At 41.9% G+C, this 22,516-nt stretch overlaps 1 protein-coding gene across 1 annotated transcript in view; it reads left to right on the top strand.

Moving 5' to 3' along the window:
* Adam9 (ADAM metallopeptidase domain 9) overlaps positions 1-22,516 on the top strand; it is a gene marked incomplete at its 5' end in the record, with an annotated part of 113,694 nt that overhangs the window by 5,525 nt on the left and 85,653 nt on the right. Inside the window, 10 exons of the mRNA XM_008843363.3 lie at positions 3,706-3,803; positions 6,509-6,567; positions 7,854-7,932; positions 12,721-12,797; positions 14,091-14,286; positions 15,910-15,975; positions 18,010-18,081; positions 19,947-20,116; positions 20,938-21,019; positions 21,719-21,852. Coding sequence (XP_008841585.1) covers positions 3,706-3,803; positions 6,509-6,567; positions 7,854-7,932; positions 12,721-12,797; positions 14,091-14,286; positions 15,910-15,975; positions 18,010-18,081; positions 19,947-20,116; positions 20,938-21,019; positions 21,719-21,852 — 1,033 coding nt within the window. The remainder of the gene's footprint in view (positions 1-3,705; positions 3,804-6,508; positions 6,568-7,853; positions 7,933-12,720; positions 12,798-14,090; positions 14,287-15,909; positions 15,976-18,009; positions 18,082-19,946; positions 20,117-20,937; positions 21,020-21,718; positions 21,853-22,516) is intronic.

The raw sequence follows: 22,516 nt of genomic DNA on the forward strand, positions 1-22,516 counted from the left end.
AGGAGACACATCAGTTGAAGGAACTAGTGTTGGCATCTGGTGAGTGGAAGCAGGGCTGTTACCAAACCACAGTACACAGAATGACCCCCACAACCAAGATTTTTCCAGCCCCAATGTCCATGATGTGAAAGTTAAATGTTCCTCCTGTTCAGTAGGGAGAAGTGGAATTTGGTTCCCATGAGAAGGGGAATTAGGGGACTTTGGGGAAAGACAGGAGATAAGGGAAAGCAAACAAATAGAGATGAGAAAGAAGTTTGAAAACACAAGGAGGAGCTTCTCATGAGTCACTGTGTATCGTTTTTGAATGACCTTGCTGGACTTCGTACAGCTGTTGATGATGCTTCAGAACTCTGTGGCATGGCTTTAATTCAAAGCAGGATGCTTGAATTTTTTTGGAAGAAGTTGGTATCAGTGTAATAACTCACGCGCAGAAGTTATTTTGTGGTGTTATAATTTTGAAAGCCTTAAGAAATATTGATGGTTAATTGTGGCATTTTGTTTTTTTTCAAAATAAAAGTTGTATTTTAAACTGAGAAGCACAAGAACGCTCTCCCTCATACTCTGGTCTCTGACTTTTCCTTCCTTGCCTCTGGTCTGGATAAAAGATCCCTAGAAGGCAGAGGACTTGGCTTCTTGGCCTGGCCTAAAAGTGTGCTCAGGGCTTTCCAAACTCAGTTCACCTGTTTTGGAATGAGTGCTCTTGAAATATCTGCCTGCCTGTTAGAACTACAGATTTTACCTTTTCTGAGGCATTTTGTTGTTTCCTCTGTGAGGTTCGCTTCTGTGCTGTAATGAAAACATTTCAGGTTCAGCTTCCATGGTTTAGCCTCAACTGTCACAGCCCTCTGTGTCGATCAGCTAATGTTCTTAAACTTTTTATTTGAAATACTTTCAGAGTTGCAGGAGTTGGAAAGAAATGTACTCAGGCAGGCTTATGTGTAGCTGATGCTGACCTGAAACTTCTCATCTTTCTGCATCTACCTCCCCTGTGTGCTGGGATTACAGGCATGTTCCCCCATGCCTGGCTTCAGGATACTTTATTTTTAATCACAAACTTTGTTACCCAACAAAATGTTTTATTTCTCACCATTTGTAGAGTGACTGGCCTGGTGGTGGAGCACAGAGGGAGATTCTTAAGAACAGCACTGAAACGCTTTGGGAGTTTGAGAGAGCTGAAGGTCACTGAGAGGTGTATTTTAGAGGAGCAAATAGTCTCCTACTTCAGTTAGTGTGGGGCTGTGGATATTTCTGCCTAGTAACTGTGTATCAGAGTTTTTTGACATAGTTCCCAATTAAAAACTTTATCTAGATGTTAGTTGATCATGGTATACCATAAAAATGCCTTGATTCAGCCCGTTGGGGCCTTGGGGATGACTGGAGTCCATTTCTAATGCTTTTAGTAGAACGATCCGATGCCACATTTAAGCAGTCTAACATTCCATAAGGGTGGATTAAGAGTTTGAAAACTGTTAGTATGACATGTATTGGATAGGCTATTATTTGTATTATTTGTATTTTCATGTTGGTGTCTTTTGAATCCTAGACAAAGTTATAAACATTTTAGAAAATACTTGATTATTTTTATTTTATGTGTATGAGTGTCATACCTGCATGTAGGTGGGTGCACCTGTGCTCATGCAGTGCCCACAGAGGCCAGAAGAGGGCGTCAGATCCCTTGGAACTGGAGTTCACACGGTTGTTAGCTGCCATTTGGGTTCTGAGAATTGAACCTGAGTCCTCTGCAAGAGCAGTCAGTGCTCTTAACAGCTGAGCCATCTGTCCAGCCCAAGGTTATAAATATTCTTATACATTGTTATCTTGGGGAAAGTTAGATGTAAACACTGCATCTTCATCTGTATTTGAGATATCCGAGGGATGTGGGTAGTTAATGAGTGAACAAGAATATGGATTGGATCAAAGAAGTGGGTGTGTCAGGGGACCAAGTGGACAGCCTACCTTAGAACCTTAGGTGTGGCCTGATGAAGTCTCAGTGGGAGAGCCCTTGCCTAGCATGTGTGAGGCTCAGGATTCAACCTCCAGCACCTCAAAAACAAAAACAAATAAACAAAAAACCCCAAAAAAACAGGAATGACACAAAGGAAGAGATCCAGGTAATCTTTTAATACAGTTCATGTCATTTTTATTGAAGAAACACTGTTACTGTTTTCAGAGGTGATACAGTGGTGGCAAAGTCCATATTCATTATAAACACATTACCATCAGGACTATATCACTAAAACAAAATGTTAAAAGATATTTTTATTTTATGTGTATTATCTGCATGTACGTAAGTGAACCCATGTCGTGCAGTGCCTGAAGAGGTCAGAAGAGAGTGTTGGATCCCCTGGTACTGGAGTATGGAGGATTGTTAGGCATCATGTGGGTGCTGGGAAGTGAACCCAGGTCCTCTACAAGAACAGCCAGTGCTCTTGAGCCATCTCTTGAGCCCTAAAAACATAAAATCTTAACCACAGTGTGTTTATTTACATGTAGAAAAATGACTGTAATTCCTCAAGATCATTTACTCAGGGCCAAAATTTTCCAGATTAGCTGCAGATGCCTTTAATCCCAGCACTTCAAAGGCAGAGGCTGGCAGATCTGGCCAGGTGTACATAGTGAGACTCTGTCTCAAAACAAAACAACACTCCCCCCCCCCCAACGGATTCAAACAGGTCCATATACTACATTTGGTTATAGGTGCTTCTAATTTACAAATTCCTTGCATTTGGTTTCTCATTTGTGGCCCTTAGATGATAACTATCTGCTTTATCAGACTTCTCTCCCTAGAAGAATTTTTACAGTGGTTGTTGGGTGTGCTGGCAGCTCCTGTGATCCTGGCACTCCTGTGGAGGAAGGAGGATCATGAGTTTCAGGCCAGTCTGACGAATCTTATCTCAAAACAAAAAGCCCCCAAAGCACAGCTCGCTCCCCCAAAACTGATACCTCAAAGCAACAAAAAAGAATTGCTGTGCCCTTAGTATTGGCGTTATAAGAGAAAGACTATGTTGGACTTATTAAATTAAGTGACTTACATCCACCTCCAGCACAGGTATCTTCTAGTTTGTTGTTGTTTTTAAATTTTTGAGACAGGGTCTCCCTGTGGAACCCTGGCAGGTTTTGAACTCACAGAGATCCACCTGCCTCTGCTTCTCAAGTGCTGAGGTTAAAGATGTGTACTACCATGCCTGGCTCTATCTTCTAGTTTTGATTGTACTCAGTTTTTGCTGAAGTAGTAATTTAGACTCTAAAAGTGCATGGCTATTCTCAACTGTTAATAAATTTTATGCAGTTTTTTCTCATGGACATGGTAGTCATTTCCTATGAAACTATTGGCACATCTAGGATGGTGTCCCCCACCCCAAGTTCCCACCAACGTTCTTGTGTTCTTTCAAAATTTTTAAAAAAGATTTTGAGAGAAAAAAAGGTTAGGGTAGACAGACACAAGATGTTTGAAAATGATCGCAGCATATGTGCTGTGTGGTAAAGACTGCATCCTCTTTAGGGACCCATTTTGCCCTCATGTTTACCTGGTACATTGATGTTTCAGAGAGATGCTATATAGAGCTATTTGCATTGCATATTTTAACACTGTGAGCATCACAGAATTTTTCATGGTTTGACCATTGAGCTTTGGATTTTCACTATTTTGGTGCTATGCAGTTTTTCAGATCGACTTTGTTATATTTGTTATTCTTTTTGAGGCAGGCTTCCAAGAGACCATGCATCTTTCTTCTTATGAAATTATAACTCCTTGGAGATTAACTAGAGAAAGAAGGGAAGCCCCGAGGCCTTATTCAGAACAGGTAAGTTATCTCTGAAGAGCTATGACTATAATAAAATTCCCCCCCCTTTTTTTTTCTTTTTTCCGGAGCTGAGGACTGAACCCAGGGCCTTGCGCTTGCTAGGCAAGCACTCTACCACTGAACTAAATCCCCAACCCTGAAAGGTGGTATTTGTGTACTGATTGGCTCAGGGAGTAGTTAGTGGGTACAGCTTCATATAGTATTGGTATCTATCGACTATTATTCCAACAAAAGTGACAGACTGAGCCTTAGTTTTTTTATTTTCAAAGATAAAATGATCAATTTAGAACATAACAGAATGAAGTAAGTAGAACTCTGTAGCCAGCTGTGTGGAGTTCGGATCCTTAGCTGACTGGCAGTCAGCAGTAAGAGATGCATGTTACTTGGATGGTGCTAAGTGCCATGGAGGGCAGTGAAGCAGAAGGGAGCGGGAATAGCTGGGTGTGGTGCTGCGTGGGGACAGTTGCACCTTTTAATAGGTGGTGGGGAGCATCTTACTGAGAAGGTGACCTTGAGTGAATCCAGAGGAGGTGCTATAGCTTGGGTTTGGAGTGCTCCCGAAGGTTAATGCCTTACAGGCTAGGTCTCTGGAGGACTCCCAAGGGTTCATGCCTTAAAGGCCTGGTCACCAGCCCGTAGCACAGTTGGGAGATGGTGGAACTTCTAGCACATGGGACCTCGTGGGGTATGCTGTTGTGGACTCCAGCCTCTCCCTTTCTTCTCTTTCTGGGCTTCCTGGCTGCTCTGAGTTCTCACATACTCCTCACCATGAGGTTCAGCTTAATCACAGCCCCCCCGCCCCCAAATCAGTGGAACCAACTGACCACAGCTGAACTATAAGCCCAAGTAGCCTTTTTCTCCTCTAAGTTGATCCTCTCAGGTGTTTGCCACAGGGATGGAAAGTGACTAACATAGGAGGGGAGTGAACAGTCCACGCATGTGTTTTGGAGTTGAGTATTGTGTTATAAAACAGCTCTCAAGTTCTCTGACTTTCGGATTTCTTCTCAGTGGAGATAAGCAGACAGGAGAGAAAAGGTGGACACGAAACTGAGGACAAAGCAGCTTGCTGCCGTTGCTGGAGATAGAAGTAGAGAGTGTGCAGGGTGTGGAGGTAGAGTGCTGGGTGCAGCACTGATCTCACCCTTCAAAGCCATTGTAGATGTGCCCTGGGGAGTTGCTGCTGCTCATGGTAAAAATTCAGCTTAGTGTCTGGAAATAGTAGGGAATTAAGTAGATGCTTATATTACCTACTGAGTCCCTCCATGACTTTCATTTTATTCGTTCGCTTGTTTGTTGCTGTTTTTTGTTTGCAGTGAGACAAGGTCTCATGTAGCCCAGGCAGGTCTCAAACTCACTATAGAGCAGACACTGACTTCGATCTCCTAATCTTCCTTCCTCCACCTCCCAAGTCCTGGGCTTACAGATGGGTCACCATGCCTGATGACTTCCATTTTTATTAAAGAGTCTTTAAAAAAAAGTTAAATTAAGTTCTAGAGATCACATTTCCCTCTTTTGTTTAATGAAATGAGGAGTTGCTAGGTGTGTTAGACTTCTAACATTGTAATGAACTACCCGAGAAAATTAACTTAGAAAAAGTTCATTTTGACTAATAGAGCCCATTGACCCCCTGGTTTGGGCCTGTGGCGAAGGGCATATGGCAGAAGCACAGGTTGCAGCAAGGACAAACAGAAACAGTCCCTTCCAGTGACTAAGGCCTGGCCACCTGGCACAGCTTCCGCAGGCCTATCGCACCCTCCAGTGTGCCTCACCCCGGGACCAAGCCTTTGCATGTGGCCTTTGAGGGAGCATTTAAGACCAATAGTTTGTTCTATAATTAGTATTAGAGAAGTTGGTTGAGGTAGAGAAGGGGAGTCCCATGAGCTTGAAGATGAGGGTGTGAAAGTTGCCTAGTTAATCTGCAAACCTGATGAACCAGGAATCAAGAATAGATGTGCTGCCAGGAGGCTGCCACGTTTGCACAACATGCTCCAGAGGCGGTAGTGGAGGAGGGAAGGAGTTTAGAATGGACGAGACACACAGCCCAGTTACGAGGTCATAAGACAGAATGAGTTCCTCTTTCACTTTTGCATAACTAGATAATCCTTTGAAACTTATTTAAACAGTATGTAAAAACACAAAAATAATTCCTGAGGTTACAGCTGATGTATGAATGAATTTAAGAAGCGCTTAGGTAAATATGCAGGCAGTTTTCCATGGTAAGTTATTAAAGGGGCATAGAGATGAATATATTTTTATTATTTAAGAATATTCTGGTTATGGGGTGCATGTCTTTAATCCCAGGATTTGGGGAGGCAGAGACAGGCAAATCTCTGAGATCAAGGGCCAGTCTGGTCTACATAGCAAGTTCCAGGTCAGCTGTAGTCAGTACCAAGTTATTTAAAAAAAATTTTTTTTTACACGTATGAGTGTTTTTCCTGCCTGTGTGTAAGTGGACCCTTGTTGTACAATGCCTGTGGAAGCCAGAAGAAGGTGTCAGATCCCTTGGAACTGGAGTTACTTGGGGTGCTGGGAACTGAACTAGGTGTTCTGTAAGAGCAGTCAGTACCCTTAACTGTTGAGCCATCCCTCCAGCCCTCCCAAGTTATTTAAATTCAGGGTGGGTTTTCCTGTCTTTTATAAATGATATGATGGAAAGTAATTGCAACATGGTATTTTACTACATTTTTCCTTCTCTGTGAATTTAGGTATCTTATGTCATCGAGACTCAAGGAAAGCAGCATATTATTCATTTGGAAAGAAATATGTAAGAAATTTTATTTACTTTGTTTTTTAGTAATTTTTTTCCTCAATAGTGTATTGATTTCTTTTCTAGGTGGACATTGCTTAGTATATTCTGAGCTCCAGAATTAGCAGATTTAGCTGTTGATGTCAGCATCACTCATTCGTGGGCATGCCCTCTGGAGAAGGCCACAAGGATCTGTGACGGCTGAGCAGCCTGTGACTTCCCAGAGGCTAGGGCAGAGGGAAGCTAGACATCTCCAGTTTATTCTTTTTGTATTCACCTCTAGAGAGTGCAGGGTGTGTTTGTGTGCATGTGCATGTCGGTGGGATGACACTACAGTGCCCCAGTGGGTCAGCTTGTGAAAGTCCACGGGCTACTTGGAAGCCTGCTTGCAAAGACTTCCCAAAGATGGAGTGTACTGGGGTGAAGAGAGCTCAGTGGTCTTTGAGCGGTTAGAATGGCACAGGCTCTTTTGTTTGATGTAGGGACAGCTTTGTCTCCAAATGAGCAGCTACCAAGAAGCTTCCTGTATGCAGGAGAGTGGAGGCAGTTTCACGAAGGCTTTCTGTGTCACAGTGATGATTGTGTGCCAAAAGTCAGGCAGGGTAATCAGTTAAATTGAGTGAGAACCATTGTTTCTCCATCTCTGAATAGCATGGGTGGTTGGTCCTTGGTGTCTCTTGGGGACTTTGAACTTTAACTGGTGCACTGTAAACTACAAGGTAGAACAAAGCATGTCTGATTTTCCACAAGGCCTGGAGATGAGCTCAGAGTTGCAGTATGAGAGAGCCTTGCCTTGCCCTGGTTTACACAACCACTCCCTTAGACCGGGGAAGCTTTGGGAATTGGAAGTCATGTTTCCTTCAACAACTGACAGCAGACTTTGTACTTAGGTTAAGGCAATGGTGCTTTTTGTTTACCTAGTACTTAGAGAAAAGAATATAAAAATATTTATTTTTCTTCTACAAATACAACACATTGTCAAGCAACCTGATTCATTCCTGTGAGTTATAGTGCAAAAATTTAAGGATGCTGTTTGTATTATGATTTTTACAATCAGCATTTTATGCCATTAGGATAAATTGCATCTTAACATTACTTAAGTTATGTACCCTGTTTCAAGTTCAAGTCTGTTTTATGAGCTTTTGATGTTTTACAGTAGCACATTCTTTAAAAATGGATCCAGTGAAAGTTTTCTTTTTCCTTTAAACTAATTTTTGCTCGTATCTTCTGGGAATTCTGTCTTATGAGTTGTGTCCCAGGCTGCTGATATTTAATATAAATGACACATCTTATTCCTCTTCCAGAGACCTTTTGCCTGAAGATTTTGTACTTTATTCCTATGATGAGGAAGACTCTCTGATCTCCAACTACCCCAAAGTACAGGTACTGCATTTCCTCCTTGATACTTTATGGACGTTAAAACCATTGTAATTTTAAAGTGTGCTCTGACTGCCAAGCTCACAGGACACCTTTAACAGCCTCCCATGAGTGGCCCTGGGGAGACTGATACGTACTGACAGCTCTCCTGTGCTCAGTAGTTAAGCTTTGTGTTTTGAAGACTGGGAGAATCCTGACTGTGACAGGGAAAAGTGATGCTTTGAAGGCAGAAATTTTACTATTCTGGTAGAATGTTAATATTTAAAAGCATGTCTTTGTCACTCATGTCTTGCAAAGAAATGCACTTGTTTGCTGATATATTCTGATGTTCTGAGTTTTTGCTCACATTGCTTTTCTGAAGAGGTGTGGTCCTCTTGTGTAGGGCAGAGAACACTCTTGGGGGCAGAGCTGGCTTGGGTTCTCCAAGTAACTGGCAGATACCGAACTTGGCCTTGTGTGGTTTTCTTCTTGGAGCATAAACATTTCTAGTTTTTCTCAGAAGGAAGGTTTTACAGTCCATTTTGGCAGTTTGGTATTACTGGTATTTCACAGTTTTTATTTTGTAATAATTTTCATGAGAAATCTTTGTTCCCATTAAATGTGATCTTTTTTTTCCCATGAACTTCATAGTGCTCTGATAGATTGAATTATTTCTTAGTAATGAACTTTTGTATCACTCTTCAAATAAACAGAAGACAAATTCTTTAGTTTGTGTTATATAAAAAAAAGGAAATGCTGACTGTGCCGTTTCCAGTCTACTGTCTGATTCCTTTATCTTAGTGCACTGTTTGTGCTTTAACAGGAAATTGGTAGAAGAGATTAAATTTACATCATAGTATACACAAGATAAAAGATGATTCATCCATCTTTTCATCCATCCAAAGATTGCTATGGCAGCAAGCCAAAGAGCATGCAATTAATGCCAGTTAAGCAGGGACCCTAAATGGCATCCTTATTCCTTTGTGGAGGTTTTTTCCATGGTTTCTTGGGACATACAGTATTTAAGCTTGAATTCTGGGTCTGTGTTTGTCTGGTGGCGTTACAGCAGCCTGTTTGTACCTTAACATGGGAATAATAGCTACTACGTCATGAAACTTGAATGAGTCATTATCTGTGGGATACTTGCAAAAGGCAGTCTGACAATTTTAAATAAGTATACCTATTATTTGTTATTGAAAGAATATGGACTTACAGCTGTGAAGATGGTTTCAATTATATAGAAACTAATGTAGCTGAACGGTGAAACTTTCTTAGATGTTTGAAAAATACAAGTATGACATCATATGGGTATTTCACTTATTTCCTTGTTATTTAGTATTGTTTAGGTAAATGAAAATCACTATAGGCTTCAAACACAAATTTGAACTTGGTTGCCCTGATTTCTTTGCATGTGGTGAGATTGTCACTGATCTTAATGACATATGCCTTTGTCTACAATATGCAATTAAATCACACTGAAGATGGAAATGTTTTCCTTTAACATTTTATTCTTTTAAATATTTTATTTATTCTTATTTTATTTGTATAAATGTTATGCCTGCATGTATGTAAGTGTACCCATGTTGTGCAAGGCCTATGGAGGACAGAAGAGGGTGTCAGATCCCCTGAACCTGGAGTTATGGACATTTGTTAGCTGCCACATGGGTGCTGGGATTCGAACCTGGGACTTCTGCCAGAGAAGCCAGTGTTCTTACTTGTTGAGCCCTCTCCAGTCCCAAGATTCTACTCTTATTATTGAGTAATTTATAAAGCTAGTGCCTGGCGAAATTTCAGCATCAGTGTCTTTCACAAGGCCATTTTTCATAAGAAAATAGCAATATGAATTGCTGTGTGAGCTAAGACCCCACACTCTGATGGCTTGGGACTCCTGCAGTGCATGAGAAATTCCCATAGCTTTGACCTCAGACTGAATTGCTGCTTCTCACTTCATCTGAGAACACACTTTTTCGGGGCTCCATGGGCCCTTGGGTGGGCCGCTCTGTAGTAGTTGTTCCCGAGGCTCCCTGGGCCCTTGGGTGGGCCACTCTGCTTCTACTAGCCAGAGTTTCTACCCCAGTTTTCCTGTTCAGAATGTGTCTGTCAGCTGTGTCCTTATTGAGGACTTGTAATTCAATTAGAAATTTTATAAACTTACAAATATGTTTTTGAGAGCTATACTGGTGAAGGGAAATTTTCCCTCCATCCTTTGAAGGTTTCCTAGAATGAACTGACAAAGATTAAATAAGAGAAAACAAATAAGATTAACACACAAAAGGGAAAGGACACACATGAAAGAAAATGGCTGCCTGTGCGCCCAACACCATTTAGGGAGGCATATACTCTGTTATTTCTGGGGGAGGCTCTGGAGAGGTAGAACATGTCAGAGGAATAGTAAGTAATTTTTTAGGAGAGCTGTATAGGCTTATAGAACATGTAGTGATCTGGGACAAAGTTCATTTGGCCCATGAACAGATGGTGGTTTGTTAATGTTTCTCTGTGGGACTAAATAGAGGCCAAGGGTATGTGATAACAGTCTGCCCAAGTGTGTTGACAAACTGCAGGCTTTCCTCCTGTAGTGAGTTTAGGCTTTTCGTGTTAAGAAAACAAGAGATATTAGGTTTATCTTGTTAGATCTGGTCAGATAAAGTAACTGCAGCAGAACTAAATTCAAACTGTGGAAATTCTTCATAAAAGCAACTTATGTGCATAGCTTCCAGTTGGTGGATTCAGGGGTCACCTACTGGTGCTGGCCGGCTTTGTTTTCCCTGTGTCTTATCAGCACAGATGCTGCCAGATCAGCACCAGTCCTGCTGTCTGATGCAGGGCTGATAACCTGGTTAAAGAGCTGCCATCCAGGTTTCTCCACTGGAAAGTTACTATTGAAAAAGTTACATTTTCTCCCTTTAAAGTAATATTGTGGTGGTTTGGGGACTGTGCAAATCCCATCCCTCCTCCAGTTTTGCTCACCAGTTTCATTATTCAATGTTTGCCTGAATCATTTGTTGCTGTGATGGTTGTCAAATGGTGACTTACAGTCTGCCACTGTTTCTGTGTTCTTTGGTGCTTTCCACTCTAAGGAACACAGACTCAGGGATTCCTTCTCTGATATGAAGAGAACTGAAAATCCTTCCACATATGCAAGATCACTTGTAGATCTCATGTCCTTTGTCCAATTTTCTATTGGGCTTTTAGTCTTTCCTATTCAATATTTAAGAGTTCTTTAAGTTTAGGGTTGTTAACCCTTTTTTCATGTAAGGTACAAACATTTTCTTTCAGTTGTCTCAAGATTTTTTTTTTTTTTTTGGTGTGTGTGTATGTAAAGATTTTTAGTTTTTTCTTTTATTGCATCTAGATTTTTTTTTTTTTTGATTCAGGGTCTAACAGGTTGGCCTTGAACTCTAGATCCTTCTGCCTCAACTTCCTGAGTGCTGGGATTACAGGCATACATCAGCACATTGGTGCATCTAGTTTTTTTTTAATATCTTTATTTTTTAATTTTATGTGTATGACTGCATTGCCTGCATGTGTGAGTGCACTCGTGTCGTGCAATGCCATGAAGGTCAGGAGAGGGCTTCGGATTCCCCTGGAACTGGAGTTAAGGATGGTTCGTAGCTGCCATGTGGGTGCTAGGAATTGAACCCGGGTCCTCTGCAAGAGTGGTCAGTGCTCTTAACCGCTGAGCCATCTCTCCAGCCCTGGTGCATCTTGATTTTAAGTGATTGACAGAAAGGCCTTTTCTTCATCCAGGTTAAAGAAGAATTTGCATATATTTTCTTCTGAGTCTTACATACTTTCAATTTTTAATATTTGGATTTTTGGTCCATTTGGAATTTGTTCTCTTTTTTCTTTAGAGACAGATTCTCAGTATGTAGCCCCAACTGGCCTGGAACTCGCTGTATAGATGGGGCTGGCCTTGAACTCGAGATCTACCTGCCTCTGCCTCCTGAGTGCTAGATAAAAGGTGTCTCTTACATGGTGTGAATTCTACTGTTTTCCATACCTCTGCTCAGTGGACTGAGCCATGTTCATTAAAACCGCATCTTCGCCTGTGTTCTCAGACACTGCTTGTCTCGCATGTGCTTTGTTGACTCTTCTTCTGTTCTCTGTGCACCAGTGCCATCCTGTTTACTTACTGGACTGATGTGTGGTTTCATGACTGGCAGGGCAGGGCAACAATTCCCTGTGCCTTGTTTTCTAATTATGATACTTTGTGATTATCTTAAAGATGAGAAAATCTCATAGGGCCTCATGAGTATTATTGAGCAATACTGTCCTTTGGTATTTTTGCTGGTAATTTCTTGCTCAAATTTGAGGGTAAAGGCACTTAAGCTTTTGAAGAGGGCCAAATATATGGTGTTAATGTAGCTAATATGCCCACAGGGGTAAAAAAAAATCCACCTGATCCAGACAGTTGTCTCAGGCTGAGTGGCCTTCTCCCTGGCTTCTCAGCTTCTCACAGGGCCTTTTCTGTGTGGCCTGTCAGCTGGCTGTTGATGCTTTGGGTTGACTGTGATTGAAAGTGTTAAACATGACACACTACCAGCTGGTTATGTTTCTGGCTGAAAGGTCATAGGGCAGAGCTATCTGTGACCAGCATCTTTTTGGAATTCTGCCTGAGGGTTTGTGTACTTGTTGGGTGATAGCAGGTCTTAGTCTTAACATGAACATGTGGTGTCGTCTTCAGACTTGAGGTAGTCCGAACATACTGTGCCAGGAGAAGTTATTGATTGCAGGAGTTTTGTTAGCCTTGCAGTGTCTCTGGTGCTTTTCAGCAGTGCAGCAGTGTTTGGAGATCGTGTGTCTTTTTCATTTTAGAATCACTGTCATTATCGGGGCTACGTGGAAGGCATTTCTAATTCAGCCGTTGCTGTGAGCCGCTGTTCTGGACTCAGGTAAGGGGTTTCCTGTACATGTCCCCTCCTCCCACCTGCTTCTGCTATCTGTGTCCCCAAATTAAGTCCTTTCGGGTGTTTAGCAAAATTGGCTTTTACTTTGATGCTATTAAAGACCTTTTTAGGTAGATCTTCAGATATTCTTGGAATTTTTATTTAGAAGTGCCCAATGCTTGATGAATTTTAATATCTAATGGGAAATTTCATTTTTAGAATTATGAAGTAATATCACTATTTGAAACAAAATACATTTAAAATTTTTGTGGCATTCGTTATAAAATTTTCTCCTGCTAAAAGAAGCTTCTTTGATGAGTGGTGTATGGTAAACTTGTTTGTAAATATAAGGATCCATATTTAGCATACAGTAAAAAATTTCATTTGTCTAGAGATATGACACAGATAGGATTTTTTTTCTAGGATCTGTGACCTCTCTAGCCATGTGTATTTGGCTGTATTTACAGTGCCACCCATGAGGTCCCTCCCTTGTACCAAGGACATTTAGGTACAAATGCTTGACAGGATAGGCCTTAACATATATGACAGGATGCACGAAATCCGGACGGGGGATGGGGGCGGCTTTATGGGGGGTGCAGATGGGGGAGAGGGTCTAAATTTGATTAAGATCTATTATATGAAATGCACAAAAACTCAATAAAAACATACACAAAAAGAAGATTGTGTTGACCTTCAGTAATCCTCCCTTGAGAGTCATTAATTTTTTCCCTCCTGCATTATTTCACTCAAGTCTTATAATGACTGTAAGGGGCTGTTTTCATCACACTCAGATGACACTGTGGCATTGTGTTGCTTAACTGATTTTGCGATTGATTGGACAAATAGGGATTACTTCTGATTCTCAAACCAGCCATAGAAGATGCCTTTCACTGTCTTCATTTAAGTAATAACACCGCCGTGCGCCAGGAAGCAGTCTTAGTGTTTTATGCATATTAAATTGCTTAGCAGGAATAAACCTATGCAGATTATATACTAAAGCAGAAGGGAATGACTTACTGAGAGTTGGAGGCTGGTAGAAAACATTCTCAGCTCTCATGCGGCCGCTCTGCAGAGCCTGCATGCTGGCATTGACTGGCTCACCTACAGGCTGTGGAGCAAGTAAGCGGCAGATTTGAACGTTCTATGATCATGTCCGCTAGACTCTAAGGCCTCTATTTATTGTTCAATCCCTGCTTATGTGTGTTAGAACTAGGACTTGAATTTGGGTTTCTGACTCCTTACGTGTTTTTTTTTTTTTTTTTTTTCCCACCAATGGTATATGTGTAATGCAATACTTAGAGGATTGCTCCATTTCGAGAATGCCAGTTTTGGGATTGAACCTCTGCACAACAGCTCTCAATTTGAACATGTATTTTATCGAATGGATGATGTCCACAAAGAGCCTCTGAGATGCGGAGTTTCTAACCAGGACACAGAGACGGAAGCCGTGAAGGATGTTGAGGAAGAGCATTCCAGCTTGTCTCAGTTCCTACGTGTAAGGAAGCTAGCATTCTTTAGAGTGCATGCTGTTCTTAAGAAACCATTTATTTACACACCAAAATGCTGCTTATCATATTTTTCCCTGGACACATGCCAGACTGTGACAGGAACCAGGTATAAAAAGATGAGTGATGGAGTTCCTGCTAAATTTAAGGGGAATTTAGATTTTATGAATTTTGGAAATGGGAATTTAGGTCTTAAACAGTAATCATATTTGGCATTGATGCATAGTAGTATATTATGCTGCTGTTCAGGGAACAATAGAGGTTTTATTTAGATACCTCTTGAGCTCTAGATTGGAGAAGAAGGAGAGAGAGACAGAGAGAGAGAGAGAGAGAGAGAGAGAGAGAGAGAGAGAGCGATCAAGAGATCGAGATCAACTGCTCGATCAGGGTCATTTGGCTACCTTTCAGGGGCACTCCTGTCCCCATTGTTGAGGCTTCTTGAGGCTGCATGGCTTGTTCCAGTTGTGGCACTTTAAGGCAGCAGAGCTTCCAGGGCTGGCTGGCTCTAGACAGGATGTTTTTTCTCTACAAGTGGCCTGGTGCCGCTGTACTAGTTTGTTTCTCCATTGCTGTGACAAAACACTCTGACCACTACCAACTTGGGGAGGAAAGGGTTTATTCAGCTTACATGTCCCAGGTTATAGTTCATCAGGGAGCCCAAGGTAGGAACTCAGGGCAGGAACCTGGAAGCAGGTGCTGGAGCACAGGCCGTGGAGGAACACTGCTTACTGGCTTGCTTTCCTGGCCCCTGCTCAGCCTGCTTTCTTATGCAACACAGGCCCACCTGCCCAGGGGTGGCACCACCCACAGTGGGCTGGGCCTTCCCACATCACTCATCAAGAAGATGCCCCTCAGACATGGCCACAGGCCAGTCCAATAGAGGAAATTCCCCAATTGAGGCTCCCTCATCCCAGGTGTGTCAAGTTGACACTAAAGCTATCCAGCACAGCCGCCATGCTGGAAGAGGCACAGTTTGTTTTTTGAGGTTGAGTCTTGCTTCATTGCCTAGGCTGGTCTTGAGTGCCTAGGCTCAAGGGACTCTTCCGGCAGCTGGGACCAGAGCCATATACAGTAGTGCTGGAAGAAGGCATGTTCAAAGTAAACTCACATTGGTCTGTGGCATTGCCTTCGTTGCCTCTTCTGCCCTGCACTCGACTACTGGAACGTTACTCGGTGTTTACTTACTCTCTTTTGCTTGGATTTCCACAAAAGGTCAAACTGAGCCATGTTTTGAAGTGGTGGCCTCATTCCATCTTTAGCTCTTGGGTTTCAGGGGCTGTTTTTCTTTCGCACCATCATGATCAGGTTTCCCATTAAAAGGTGTGTATAATATGTGTTTCAATGAAAACAACAACCAGTTATGCTTTGAAAACATAACCCATTCTATCTCGAAGTGAAATTTTTCCCTGGCCAATATTGACAGCAGTTAGCGCTTTCTTATTTAAAAAAATTATTTTGGTGTTATGACATAGGGTATGCTAAGTAAGAATTTATAATGTTGTAAGAAAACATGAAATTACATAACTAGATATTATGGTCTCATTGTTATTCATACAAAATGTGTCCAGCCTCATAATAAACCTCTGCTTTTATGGTATTTGTGTTTTTCACAGAGAAGAAGAGCTGTTCTGCCACAGACCCGCTATGTGGAGCTGTTCATCGTTGTAGACAAAGAAAGGGTAGGAGTGGTGGCACATCTTTTCCTTTTCATGAAAAGCAGATGGCAAGTGAGCAGCTTGTGACGCAAACACGAAGCATGACCAGGAGCATGACGAGGAGCTTGATGAGGAGCATGACGAGGAGCTTGACGAGGAGCATGACGAGTAGCATGATGAGGAGCTTGACGAGGAGCTTGATGAGGAGCATGACGAACATGACCAGGAGCATGATGAGGGGCATGACGAGGAGCATGATGAGGGGCATGACGAGGAGCATGATGAGGAGCATGACGAGTAGCTTGACGAGGAGCATGACTTGTAGCATGATGAGGGGCATGACGAGGGGTATGACGAGGAGCATGATGAGTAGCTTGACGAGCATGACGAATAGCTTGATGAGGAGCATGACTTGTAGCATGACGAGGGGCATGGCGAGGGGCATGACGAGGGACATGATGAGTAGCTTGACGAGTAGCTTGACGAGCATGACTTGTAGCATGACGAGGAGCATGACTTGTAGCATGACGAGGGGCATGACGAGGAGCATGACTTGTAGCATGATGAGGAACATGACGAGGAACTTGACTAGGCGCTGCATTGAATTAAGTGGTAATTAGACCAAAGTGGTGCTTTCCTCCCTTTTTTTTTGTCCTTTTGAGATAGCTTCTCATGGTCTTGAGCCAGACTGGTCTTGAGCTCATAGTCCTCTGGCCTCAGCCTCCTGAGTGATGGGATTGCAGGAGTGAGCGGTCCTGTTCTTTTCTAGGATGCTGAGGTTTTCAGGTGAAGCTGTCCTGTCAGTGTGTTACTTGGGGTTTTGAGAACTTTTCAGATTAGTTTTATGGGCTGTATATGCAAACCAAGGACATCTGGTGTTGCCTTATAGATTGATTTGCTTTGTGGAATTTCAGCTAAACTATACTTCACTTGAAGAGACACAGAATTGGCATGCTTTAGGAGTATTATTTTCAGAATGCACGACACCACCAGGACGTTTTCTTAGTGCTTGAAAGGCTAAGCTAGTGGCTTTACTTAATGGAGAGAAGTGCTGCGTTCTTCCCAGCCTCCATAGGGACATCGAGTTTCTTTTGTCTGTCTGATTGTTTTTGAGGCAGGTCTCCTTGTTGCCACAGCTGGCCTGGAACTCACTATGTAGACCAGGTTGGCCTCGATCTCACAGATATCCACTTCCCTCTGCCTCCCAAGCGCTGGAACTAAAGGTGTCACCATGACCAGTAGATCACCAGTTTTTGATACAGCTCCTACATGAATTAAAAAATAGATACTGGAAACATTTTGGGTGACTTTTAATTTTAACTTTCTTGTTTGCATTAAAAGTTACTTGTAGAAACAATTGAATTGGCAGTTCTTTTCTTATAAGCTGGTGAGACCATTTTGAAGACCTCCCCCCAGTTTTGAAATTCATATTGTATAGGTTGGTAAAAGCTGCAGTTAGTAAGATACGGCAGTGCACTCAGATTGGTCATCATCTTCTGCATAAAGGGAGTGTGAGCAGTGAGAGCGCAGGTCTAGCAGCCGCTCTGGATAAGTGACGAACACAGAGACTTAAAGTATTCCCCTACTGTTGTCTCCAGATAGATTTGTTATATTCAGATGGAACATGGTTCCATTTTCCTCAAGATCCTTGAAATTAGGTTTTTCTTTAACTGATGCAATCATGTATTCTCTTTTTAAGGCCTTTGTCATGAAGTCTTAAACTCTGTAAGGAGAGTTCCCTTTTGTTAGGAAGTTGATTGTTTAAGGTAACATCCAAGTATACATTCAATACATTCAGATGTAGCCAGATATAAAAACAAGACATATCCAGTATTTGTTTTATTTTGGTTAAAATTTTATGTATTTCTGTAGCCACATATAATTCTTCAGCTAGTGGCCATGGATTGAGCTCTCGTTATGACTGTAGCCCTGGCTTATTGGTAATGAATGCCACTATCCTAAGAAGTGAAAGGATTAGGAAATCTATTGGTTTATTAAGAGACTGCAGGTGTCTTTATTCCGTTTCTCTGGTGATCATGGCTTTCCTTTGTTTTTCAGTATGACATGATGGGAAGAAATCAGACTGCGGTGAGAGAAGAGATGATTCGCTTAGCAAACTATTTGGATAGCGTAAGCTATATTTCTTTCAGCTGGGATTATTCTCTCCTGCCCCTTCACAGTCTGAGAGCAGCACCTAAAAATGGGTTAAATTAAGGCTGGAGAGATGGCTCTGCTGTTCAGTTCCCAATACCCACATGGTAGTTAACAACCATCTATAACTCCAGTTCCAGGGGATCTGATGCCCTATTCTGGCCTTTATAGGCATTCTACAACAGTGGTGTGCTTACATACATGCAGGCAAAACACTCATAGACATAAAACAAATAATTAAAAAAATGTGTCAAATGAGCTGTGATCATCATGTGCCTAAATGTTTTATAATAAGTGTTAAGTATAGACACATTTTGAGAAGAGGGAAAGATTTTATACTAGTATCCAACATGTTCATACAAAATTATATCTGTGTAGCATTCATTTGTGTGGTGAACCCTGGTGTAATGGCAATGATAGCCGCATTCCACTGAGTATTCACAGTGGTCTAGTGGAGCATGGGAGCTGGTGAGCTAGCTTAGGGCAAAGGTGCCTGCTGCCAAGCCTGATGACTAGAGTTTGATCCCCAGGATTCACATGGTGGGAAGAGAGAATCATTGTTGTCCTCTGACCTCTGACCTCCACAGGTGTCCAGTGGCACATGTCCCCCATGCCCATAAATGATAGATAAAATGAAATTAAAAGCAGAGCCTGATGCTTTGTATTTATTAACGTGCGTCTCACAGTCTTGCTATAGAACAGTCATGAGTTCTGTAATGCACGGTCTGAAAACTTTGGAGTAACTGATTAGAAGTTTAGAAAGTGTTTAGAAATGTTCTGTTGTTCACTGTGAATTATATAACAACAGCAGATCATGTGGTAGTACATTGTGATCACATATATTGATATTTCGGCTGTAAAATGCCTGAATATTTATGTTAAGCTTTCCACCACTATGATGAAATACTTGAGATATTTATCTTATAAAGAGAAAAGGTTTATTTATTTTTATTTTGAATACTTTTAACTTATTTTTATTTTATGTGTATGAATGTATTCTCTGCATATGTGTAAACGTGCACCTGTATCAAGCAATGGCTGCAGAGTCAGAAGAGGGCATCAGATCCCCTGGAACTGGAGATACGGGCAGCTGTTAGCCGCAATGTGGGTGCTGGGAATCGAACCTGGGTCCTCTGCAAGAGCAGTCAATGCTCTTAACTGCTGAGCCTTCTCTACAGCACCAGAAAAGGTTTATTTTGATTCATGGTTTGAGAGGTTTCTGTTCATGATTCATCGACTCTCTTGTGTAGGGCCTGTGATGAGGCAGTGTTCTTGGAGGGACTGTGTAATGAAGCAGAATCACTCACCTCATGACTAGTAAATAAGAGAGAGGAAGGGGAAGAGGCTGGGGTTCCACAGTGTTCTACATGTAAGTCTTCAGTGACCTGAAGGCCTTCCACCAGGCCCCACCCCTCAGTGTCACTGGGGACACAAAGCTACTAACACAGGGGCCTTTAGGGCTGTTCACAATCAAACCACCCCATGGGATGAGTAGACTGCAAATAGGGCAAGTTTAGGAATGAAATTTACTCAAGACCTAATTCGAGCCTGTGTCGGATTTTACGATGGGAGATAAAAAGGAGTATGAATTCTGGTTCTGTATCATTCATGGATGAAGGATGAAGTTTTATTTTGAGAAATTTCAGAGGAAAGATTTTTTTATTTTTGAATAGAGGGCGTTCTTATTAGTTACTTTACTTCATAAATACTTGTTTTTTCTCACTGGATATGGTGGCACGTAGAAAATTCAAGGCTACGACATGAGGCTCTATCCTGTCTCCCCTGCCCATTTTTTTCATAATCTTTAATGTATTTTAGATATTTTATTTCTGTTTTCTTCCCAGATGTATATTATGCTAAATATTCGAATTGTCCTAGTTGGTTTGGAAATTTGGACAAATGGAAACCTGATCAGTATAATTGGAGGTGCTGGTGATGTGCTGGGGAACTTTGTACAGTGGCGGGAAAAGTTTCTCATAACCCGCCGGAGACACGACAGTGCACAGTTAGTTCTGTAAGTGATTCTTAAAAACTGGGTGTGATGAATCACTGTGATTTAGAACCGTGAATGAATTGATCAGAAAAGCAGATTTTGCTAACTTTGTTAGCGTGGTGTTGTACTCGAGTAGGTTTAGGGGCATTCGTGTTTCAGTCCTCTTCATCTTTCTCTTTTCCTCTCCTTGTTGCAGTGCTATGGCGTGTTTCATAGTTGTTTGTGAACAGCTGCATGCAAAGAAAAGCTTTCCTAACCAAGTTTCTAACTTGTGCTTTCTGGTGTTTATAACTTTTTTTGTTTGGCTGGGTATAAAATTCTGGGAATGGGAGCATGTTTCTTCAGAATTTGAAGACCTCTCCTATGAATATATTTATTGGGTTGTTGTCTCTTTTCATTCACATTTTTGAATGAATAAATGTAATCTATTTTTTAGAAGTTTGTTTTTTTCCTTTGGTCTTTTTGAGACAGGGTCTTCCTGTAGCCCCAGCTGTCCTGGAACTCACTGTGTAGAACAGGCTGGCCTTGAACTCACAGGGATCTGCCTGCCTCTGCCTCCTGAGTGCTGGGATTAAAGGCATGTGCCACTATGCCCGGTTAGAAGATTTTTACCTAGAAGGTAATCTCTACTAAGGAAAAATCCCAGACTTGGCTTGGTAAAGGTGTCATCATCTGTCTGGAATAATTTAAAAAGCTACATTTGTAATACCATTCTCTCATAATAAGATAAAATATTATTTTTGTTATTTTTCTCCTAGTTTAAGATCACACACACACACACACACATGACTAATGTTTCTTTTTTCTTCAAGTACATTCTATAACATTATCTTTTTATTTAGGAAGAAAGGCTTTGGTGGAACCGCAGGAATGGCATTTGTGGGAACAGTGTGTTCAAGGAGCCATGCGGGCGGGATCAATGTGGTATGTTGTTCTTTAAGCACAGTTTTGGATATCTGCATTAGGACAGGCTTCAGCATTTAGTGACCCTGTGCCTCTCCCCCAGGTCCTTACAATGATATTTTGGGTATTGTGAAGGAGGAGTTGCAGTTTTTATTTATGTGTAGACTTGTGTGCTATGTCTGCATAGGTGCCCACAGCAGGAGTGGCAGATGTGTTCTTTCCCCAGAGACGCAGTCAAGTTTTCTTTTTCTTTTCCTTTTTTTTTTTTTTTTGTCTTTTTGAGACAGGGACTCCTTGTAGCCCAGCTGGCCTGGAACTTGCTATGTAGACTAGGTTGGCCTTGAATTCACAGAAATCTGCCTGCTTCTGTCTCCTGAGTGCTGGGATTAAAGACTTGCGCCCCCACTTCGGGCTAAATACTTTTTATGTGCTGATTTTATCTTTTTCTGAATGAGGAAATAGGCTCCATTTCAAAGAAATCAATTTGTTTTCTCATAAGCTACCATGAATAATCTATTTATGCTAAAGTGATTGATCTGCTGCTTAAAATATCCAGCTTTATTATCAGTATATGACTCATCCCAGTTTCTTATTAGACTGAGATGTATAAAGGCCATTGTTGAATGTTTGGTTTATTAATCAGATTGTTAACATTGAAGTAGACACATTTCCTTTTGTGAAAACATTAATAGGACAGAGAAAATATTTCCTTTTGTTCAGTTTGGACAAATCACTGTGGAGACATTTGCATCCATTGTCGCTCATGAGTTGGGTCATAACCTTGGAATGAATCATGATGATGGAAGAGAGTGTTTCTGTGGGGCAAAGAGCTGCATCATGAACTCAGGGGCATCGTAAGTAACCGAGCCTTTTATTTCTCATAATACGGTATTGCAGATTAGTGCTCCTTTTTTTCCCGAAGATTTTATATGTATGTGTGTGTGTATGTGTGTGTGTGTGTGTGTGTGTGTGTGTGTGCAGGTGCTGAGAGAGGCCAGAGGAGGTCATTGGATCCCCTGGAACTGGAGTTACAGGCAGTTGTGAGCTGCCTGATGTAGGTCTGGGAACCAAACTTGGGTCCTCTGGAAGAGCTGCAAGGTATCTTAACCACTGAGCCATTTATCCATCATCAGATCAGTGTTCCTAAAGTCTGAGGGGTACTGTACTGGACAGCTTTAGTGTCAGTTTGACACACCTGGGTTGAGGGAGCCTCAGTTGGGGAATTGCCTCCGTTGGACTGGCCTGTGGCCATGTCTGTGAAGCATCTTCTTTATTGAGTGATGTGGGAGGGCCCAGCCCACTGTGGGTGGTGCCACCCCTGGGCACGTGGGCCTGTGTTGTATAAAAAAGCAGGCTGAGCATAAGCCAGGGGAGCAAGCCAGTAAGCAGTGTTCCTCCATGGCCTGTGCTCCACCTCCTGCTTCCAGGTTCCTGCCCTGAGTTTCTACTGTGGGCTCCCTAATGAACTGTGACCGGAGGATGTAAGCTGAATAAGCCCTTTCCTCCCCAAGTTGGTAT

Source organism: Nannospalax galili, unplaced genomic scaffold (assembly GCF_000622305.1).
Source record: "Nannospalax galili isolate Female #2095 unplaced genomic scaffold, S.galili_v1.0 scaffold1871, whole genome shotgun sequence".
Taxonomy (NCBI): domain Eukaryota; kingdom Metazoa; phylum Chordata; class Mammalia; order Rodentia; family Spalacidae; genus Nannospalax; species Nannospalax galili.